This window comes from Aquila chrysaetos, chromosome 16 (assembly GCF_900496995.4).
Source record: "Aquila chrysaetos chrysaetos chromosome 16, bAquChr1.4, whole genome shotgun sequence".
NCBI lineage: Eukaryota > Metazoa > Chordata > Aves > Accipitriformes > Accipitridae > Aquila > Aquila chrysaetos.
Window position 1 is genome coordinate 30,366,375 of NC_044019.1, and position 7,363 is coordinate 30,373,737.

Consider the following 7,363-nt stretch of genomic DNA (forward strand, 5'->3'; position numbering starts at 1 on the left):
TCTTTGTCTTTTTATTTTATTGTTTCTCTTTGTCTTTTTATTTTATTGCTTCTATATCTCTTTATCCCTTTCCTTTCCTTTCCTTTCCTTTCCTTTCTTTCCATCTTATTGACTGTTTTTTCTTTTCTTTTCTTTTCTTTTCTTTTCTTTTCTTTTCTTTTCTTTTCTTTTCTTTTCTTTTCTTTTCTTTTCTTTTTTCTTTTCTTTTCTTTCCTTTCCTTTCCTTTTCTTTTACTCCTCTTCTCTTCTCTTCTCTTCTCTTTTCTCTCTCCTTCCCCCTTTCCCCCCCTCTCCACACTACACCCAGCATGGGTGGGTGGGGAAGGCGAAGGGGGAAAAGCTGAATCCCCCCTCCCCGGTCTTTGTACGGAGCACATTTTATAACCGCGGACTTTTGTAAAACAGCGAGCACTTTTTCAGAGCCGAACCTCAACAATAAAGAGCATCAGCGCAGCCCGGCTCAGGGCCGGGGACACGCGTGTGCGGCGGAGACACGAGTGTGCGGGGCTGGGAAGGGGATGGCCCACAACCTGCAGAAGGCATCAGCCGTGTTTTTCCCTTCCTGGCGCTTCCTGTTATTCCTCCGGCAGCATCTCCCGGCCCCGGCGGGGCCCAGCTGCCGGCAGCCGGGTCACCTCCGTGTCACCTCGCTCCCTGGGACCCCCCTCCCGCCCCAGGGACCGTGCGGGCAGGGGGGGAACGTGGGGGCCATTTCGACTCGCCGGAGCCGAGAGGTCGGGCAGCAGCTGTGCCGCATCCGACCGGCACGGCCGGCCCCGGGGGAGCGGGTTGGGGGCAGCTGCCAGAGGGTGGCAGCCCCCGTTGCCCACCCGCTGGCCATGCGTCGGAGGGTGAGCCTGCTCAGCGCCGTCCTGCTCGCCGGCTGTTGGCACCACCCGCCGCGGCGGCTGCAGGGTTCCCGGTGCCCCCCTGCACCCCTCCCGGCACTCCCCTGCGCGTCCTCCTGTACTGCTGCAGCCGACCGGCCCGCCACAAATGTCACCCCCCCCATCCTGATGTCCATCCACCCGTCCCTCCAGCCGTCCATGTGTCCTTCTACCCATCCATCCACCATCCACTCGCCCATCCCTCCAGCCTTCCATCTGTCTGTCCATCCTTCCAGACGTCCCACCATCCAGTCATCCCTCTGTACATGCACCCATCTGTCCCTTCCTCCCAACACCTGTCTATCCATCTGTCTTTCCGTCCATCCATCCATTCTCTCATCCATCCCTCAACACCTCTCATCCCTCTATCCATGCACCCATCTTTCTCTCCCTCCCCCACAACACCTCTGTCCGTCCGTCCATCCATCCATCCATCCTTCCACATACTCCATCCCCACCTCCCTTCCCAAACCTCCCCCAGCCACCCGAATTTTCCCTCCACCCATCTTCTCCACCCACCCCTCTTTTTCCATCCTTCCTCCTCTCTCCAGCCCCTCCCCAACCCAGGAGGGTCACACAGGGGTGCGGGGACAACCAGACCCTTGGGGGTCCCACGCCACAGCTCTTCCCAAACCTTTCACCCCTTGGCCAGCTGAAGGCACTTGAACCTCTGGAAACACAGGAGAGAAAAAAAAAAACCCAAACGCTCTCCTTCCATTTCACCCAATTTTCTCTCTTTTACCCCCTGCCTCACTATTTATAGCCTAAGCTCTGCCTCCCCAAAGCCCCCCAGCGCTTGCCACAACCACCTGAAGCGTTTTCTTCACCTAACAGGGAGAATCAGCTGCTCAAGAGGTGTCAGGGACCATATTTCGGGTGGGTTGCTCAGGGCTTGGTGTGGGGGGGACACACCAGGGCAGGGACCACACGAAATGACACACACACACACACACACACCCCGCCTTCTCCAGAAGCCAACAGCTCTCACCCCATAGTTATTTTCTCGGCTATTTCTGAGCTGTGAGGTCTGTCAAAAGTACCTCTGCGCAGCAAGGAAGCACGGCTTCGGCAAATCCATGGTTTCCCGGCACAAATCGGAGCGGGAACCCCCTCTCCACCACAGTGCAGGGATGTGGGGTCCCCCCTCCATTTGCTTTGGGGTGGGACGTGTGAAGGCAGCCCAGAGCAGGCTGTAAACAAGGAGGTCACTTCAAAGGCAATGCCCGGGGACATCGGCCCGGCTTAGCACACCACCAAATTATTTCGGCACCCCCCCCAGCTGGGATGGGGGGGGGGGGTGTTGAACGTCCTGCTTGGCCGTTTGGTAGCTTGAAAAAGCAGCTCGGGGCTGGGAGGCTCCCTGGGGCGTGGGGGCAGCTGGCTCCTGTCCCCATCCCTGTCCCCATCCCCATGGGCCGTGCTGGTTCATCCATCACCCCGTACCTCCCCGCTGCAGCCCACACACACTTTTAGCTCCAACCAAAGGTCCCCGTGCAGAATAACCTCCTGTTTTTCCAGCACCACGTCCCTGCGGCACACAATTTGGGGACATCTGGCTGTGCCCCACAGACCCCACCCAAGCTTGAACCCGCAGCGGGCTGCAGCAAGCCAAAGCATCGCTTTTTCGGGATTGGGGGTCCCCAAATTCACCCCAGGGGAGCACACCCCCAGCTCCCCAGCCTTCCCAGGGTTTTCCGAGGATGCTCCCAGTTTCAGCAGGGTCCCGCTCCCCATCCCCCCATCCCACGGTCCTCGGCTGTCCCCCCTCTATCTTCCCCCCTCATCTTTCCTCCGCCACGCTGCCGCAGGAAGGCAACACCTTCCTTATCTCCTTCCGACGGGTGGTCCGGGCCCCCACTGCCCCTTCCCCCTCCCGGCTCCGGCCTTGTTTTTTTTTCTGAAGTGTCCCTGCATTTCCCCCCAGAGACTCCTCAGCTAAACATTTCCCTCCTGGAAGGGAAAGGGAAATCTCCAAGAGGCGGATAGAAAGTCGTCGGCGGCTCCCGTCTCCGCTGGCAGGGCGCCCTGCAGCCATTTCCGTGCCCAGCCGCCGTGCCGGGGAGGAAACCGCCTGCACCGGCTCCTTGCCGAAAAACGGGGCCCCTGTCACCCCCTTTAGTGCTGGGTTATTTGGGGTTGGTGGTGGGATGGAGGGAGGGGTGGAGGGAGGGATAGAGAGATGAAGGGATGGAAGGGTAGATGGATAGAGGGAGGGAGGGAAGGGAGGATGGTGGGATGGAGGGATAGAGAAAGGGAGGGAGTTACGGAGGGAGGGAAGGATGGATAGATGGAGGGAGGGAAGGAGGGAGGGGTAGAGGGAGGGATGGATTGATGGATGGAGAGCTGGATTGACAGATGGATTGACAGATGGACAGACGGATGAGCTCTATCAAGGGGTCTCTCCAGGGCAAGTGAGCCTGGAAGGCACCTTGAATGTAAACACGCTTCTCCCCAAATTTCCTTTTGGGCCATGGCCCCAGATGCAGCATTTCCACCCCCATCCACCCCCCGACCTCCCCTGGCTCTTAGACAAAACCAGAGCCATGGGGAAACCTCCCCAAAAATCCCCAACCAGGGTGAAAAGAGCCACTGTAGGCTCCCACCCCTCTGTGCCGGGTGGTTTACCCAAACCACAGCCGCCACCGGCCACCTCCTCCATTTACTTCATTAAGACAAAGGACCATCCCGGAGGAGGGATGGCTCTGGCTGGGCTGGCTCCCAAAATCAGGTGGTGGCAAGCAGGAAGGTTAACGCAGCCCCCCCCCCCCACCCCAGACGGGAAGCTTCCCAAGGAACCCAGTAATGATCCCGCATCCTTTCCAAGCGGGAACAAAGGCTGAGGAGACAGGATAGTTCATCACGAGTAAATGAAGGATGTAAATAACAAATAGGGGGAAGATTTATTTAGAGCGAAGTCTCAGGAAGCTGCCGGGCCAGGGAGGGAAATGGGAGAGGAGCCATTTGGTGGCTCATCAAAATCCCGGGTTAGCATGGGCTGTTGGCCTGCCCAGCACCCAAACCCCCCCCCATCCAAACCCAAATGGTCCCCTTTCCCCATCCTTCAGGTTTTGAGTATTTAATAGCATCAGCCTCCCATTTTCACGCCACAGGGGTGAGTCACCCAGGGCTTGTTCTGCCCTCAGATAAGGAGGAGAAAAGCCCGAAAATGGGATTTGGTGGGACAGGGCGGCTGCCTGATGCAATCAGAGCTGCCGGGGGGGGGGGGGGGGGGGGGGGGGGGGGGGGCGGGGCAGGCGGATGCCCACCCCACAGTGGGACACTTGGTGGGGTTGTGCTTTTTTTGGTGTTAAAATAGCCACATCCCGGCATGCTGCGACGCTTGGATGTGTTGGGATAGGAATTTTTGCATTTCCCAAAGTGTGTGCTGGGGAAGAGACCAGGGAGAGTCTGCCCCAGGCTTGAGCCCCACCGGGGGCCGGGGGGGCTGGGGGGTACCCAGGAGGGGATGCGGGTAGCTGCAGGTTGCAGGGACACCCTGTAGTGCATGCACACACACACATACACACAACACCCTCAGCTCACACACACCCTAAAACCCAACCATATCCCCCCCCCCCCCCTCCCTGCCGTCCCACACCACATCCCACCCCGATCCCACTCCCTCCCCATCCCCCCAGAGGGAACTGCACACACCCTGCTCTTTTTTTAACCAAAATTCATTTATTTGTCACAAATTACAAAGCCCTGCGGGTGCTGGGGGGAGCCACCCCTGCCCGAGCCCCCCAGGGGCTCCTCCCAGGGTCTGCCCAGCCCCTGCCTCAGTTTCCCCTTCCCACCAGCAGGGCTTTCCAGAGGGAGGGTCCCCAAAGCAAGCCAGGCTCTGGGGTGAGGAGGAGGTGGTGGGGTCCCCCCAAGGAGACCAGCTCGGGGGGCACCGGGGGTGGAGCGGGGAGGGGTTAGGCACGGAAGAGCGTCTCCTGGGTGGCGGGGTCCAGCTTGCCCCCTGGGACCGGCCCCCCCCTTGCCTCCGGGGGGGTGGCTGTGCCCTGAGGAGTAGCTGGCAGAGCGCTCGGTCCCGGGACCGGGGGTCCGGCAGCAGAGGAGGGCGGCGCAGGCATGGCGGAAGCGGGGGTCGAAGAAGGCGTAGAGGAAGGGGTTGAGGCAGCTGTTGATGTAGGCAATGCTGGTGCAGTAGGGGTGGAGGTTGTTGAGGAAGGTGTGGAGGCTGCAGGACCACGGCAGCACCTCCAGGTCCATCAGGACATAGAGGGTCTTGACCAGGTGGAAGGGCAACCAGCAGCCCCCAAAGGCGGCCACCAGCACCGTGATGATGGTGAGGAGGCGCTTGCGCTTGCGGGGCCCCTCGGCCCGCTCCCGGCGGAAATGGCTGGCTACGGTGCGGGCGATTGATGAAGAAGTAGCAGGTCAGCATGACAGCGAAGGGGGCCACGAAGCCCAGGGCAGTGGAGGAGAGCCCCAGCCCCACCTCCCAGGCGCCCTCCGTCCCTGGGGCGGCCAGGCCCCCGTAGTCCATGTAGCAGGTGATCTTGCTGTCCCCCCCCAGGGCAGCTGCCCGCCGCAGCACCAGGGCTGGCAGGGCCAGCAGAGCCGCCAGTGCCCACAGGGCCACCGTGGCCACCAGCCCGCTGACCCGTGAGCGCAGCTTGGCAGTGGCCAGGGGCCGGACGATGGCCAGGTAGCGGTCGAAGCTCAGCCCCGTCAGGCAGAAGACGCTGGCGTACATGTTGACGAAGACCAGGTAGCTGCTGACCTTGCAGGCGGCTGTGCCGAAGGGCCAGTGGTAGCCCAGCCAGGCGTAGGCAGCCCACAGCGGCAGAGTGGCCACGAAGGTGAGGTCGGCAGCAGCCAGGTTGGCGATGAAGGTGTCGGCTGAGCGCCGGCGGTCCCGGCCGCCCTTGAAGACGGTCCAGAGGACCAGCCCGTTGCCCGCAGTGCCCAGCAGGAAGACCAGCAGGTAGATGGTGGGCAGCAGGGCCAGCGAGGGGCCCCACTCGGCATACTCGCACTCCGTCTCGTTGTCCCCGTAGGCATAGGCGTCCATCGCCTCCTCCATGCCGCCGGCCGCTGGGCTTAGCTCAGCTCAGCTCATCCCGGGCTCACCGAGCTCCTCCGGCCCTCTGAGCCTGGCCCAACAAATCCCACCGCGTTACCTCCCCTTCCTCCTCCTCCTCCGCCCTCCTCCTTGATGGGACTGACAGGATGGAAGGACGGGGGGGGGGGGGGGGGGGGGGGGGGGGGAGCCCCCGTGGGAAATTTCACAGCTCCCCCTCCACCCTCCATCTGGCTCCTTCCTGGGGGTTTACCAAGGTCTCACCCAAGTGTCAAAGCGTCAACCCCTGAGATAAGCCCCGTCCCCCCACCACAGGGCGGCTGCCTCCTGGGGGATTGCGGTTACCCCACTGCAGCCAGGTTCGGTGCCACGGCTCGGGGAAGCAGCCTCAGCAGGACAGGGGGGGCTGAAGAGCCAGGCACGGGTCCGCCACCCTGCGGGTCCGAATTTGCGTTTGGGATTTCACCTTTGGGGTGCTGCATTCAGCATTTTGCATTGGGGTGCTGCAGTTGGGGTTTTGGCATTTTGCATTTCGCATTTGGCGTGTTGCATTGGGCGTTTTGCAGCAGGGTGTTGCACTTGGGTGGGGGTTGCATCTGGCGTTTGGCATTTGGGACTTTGCATTTGGCGTTTTTGCATTTGGCATGTTGCACTTGGGATTTTACATTTTGCTTCCAGGGTTTCGCATTTGCAAACAGTTGTGGCAGCAGGAGGGTCCCAAATTGCCGGTGCCCTATTGCGAGTAAGACATGCTGGAGAGACCTTTATGTGTTTTCCAAAAATCTGCGGAGCAGGAGCTCTGAGATTCCCCCCAGCCCACAAAAAGACCATTTTAAGGCATCTTTTGCTGAAGGATCAGACAGCAATGGGGAGCCCTTGCTGCATCCCAGTTCTGTGCAGGCTTTGCTGTCTGGTAAAGGAGTCGAAAGCAGCAATGCCTTCAGCTGAGTCAAGAAAGATGAAAAATAACCCCCCCACCCCAAAAATAAAATATTTGGAAGGAGCAGGAGGAAGAGGGAAGCAGTGGAGCCGTGGGATGGGGTCATCCCACCAGGGCTGAACTCTCACAATTACAGCTTTGGGGAAAAGCACTGGCTAAGGCAAGCAGTACTTTGCAAACGGTAAAGTCTGAAAAGCCACAAGTCCCTTGGGAGGCCAGGAAAAGTGCAGCGGGGGGGAGCTTGGGCTGAGCCAAGGAGCCAGAAGAGTGGAGGTGCCTTTCGCTGTCAGAATAGGTAAATTAAGAGAGGAACGGGCAGTGGAAATGGCAAGGTTAAAACCCAAGCACTGGGGTGGTGGAGGAACCACAGGGATGGAGCTGGCGGGGCGGGGGGGCAGCCACTGTGAGGGCAAAGCCCCCAGCGACCCCCCACCAGCACAGCATGTCCCTTTTCCCAGCAGAGTTGGTGTAAAGAAAGGGGGTGGGGGGATAATTCGGGCCCCC

At 60.1% G+C, this 7,363-nt stretch overlaps 2 protein-coding genes across 2 annotated transcripts in view; one reads left to right on the forward strand and one right to left on the reverse strand.

The window, feature by feature from the left end:
- Positions 1-4,580: 4,580 nt before the first annotated feature.
- Positions 4,581-6,006, reverse strand: LOC115352221 (apelin receptor-like). Its single transcript, XM_030040036.1, is given in 3 exon segments — positions 4,581-4,858; positions 4,860-5,255; positions 5,257-6,006. Coding segments are annotated over 3 exon segments (1,116 nt in total). The 5' UTR covers positions 5,923-6,006; the 3' UTR covers positions 4,581-4,804.
- Positions 6,007-7,231: 1,225 nt separating this feature from the next.
- SERPING1 (serpin family G member 1) overlaps positions 7,232-7,363 on the forward strand; it is a 64,288-nt gene continuing 64,156 nt past the window's right edge. Inside the window, exon 1 of the mRNA XM_030038545.2 lies at positions 7,232-7,262. Within this exon, the coding sequence (XP_029894405.1) occupies positions 7,232-7,262 (31 nt within the window). The remainder of the gene's footprint in view (positions 7,263-7,363) is intronic.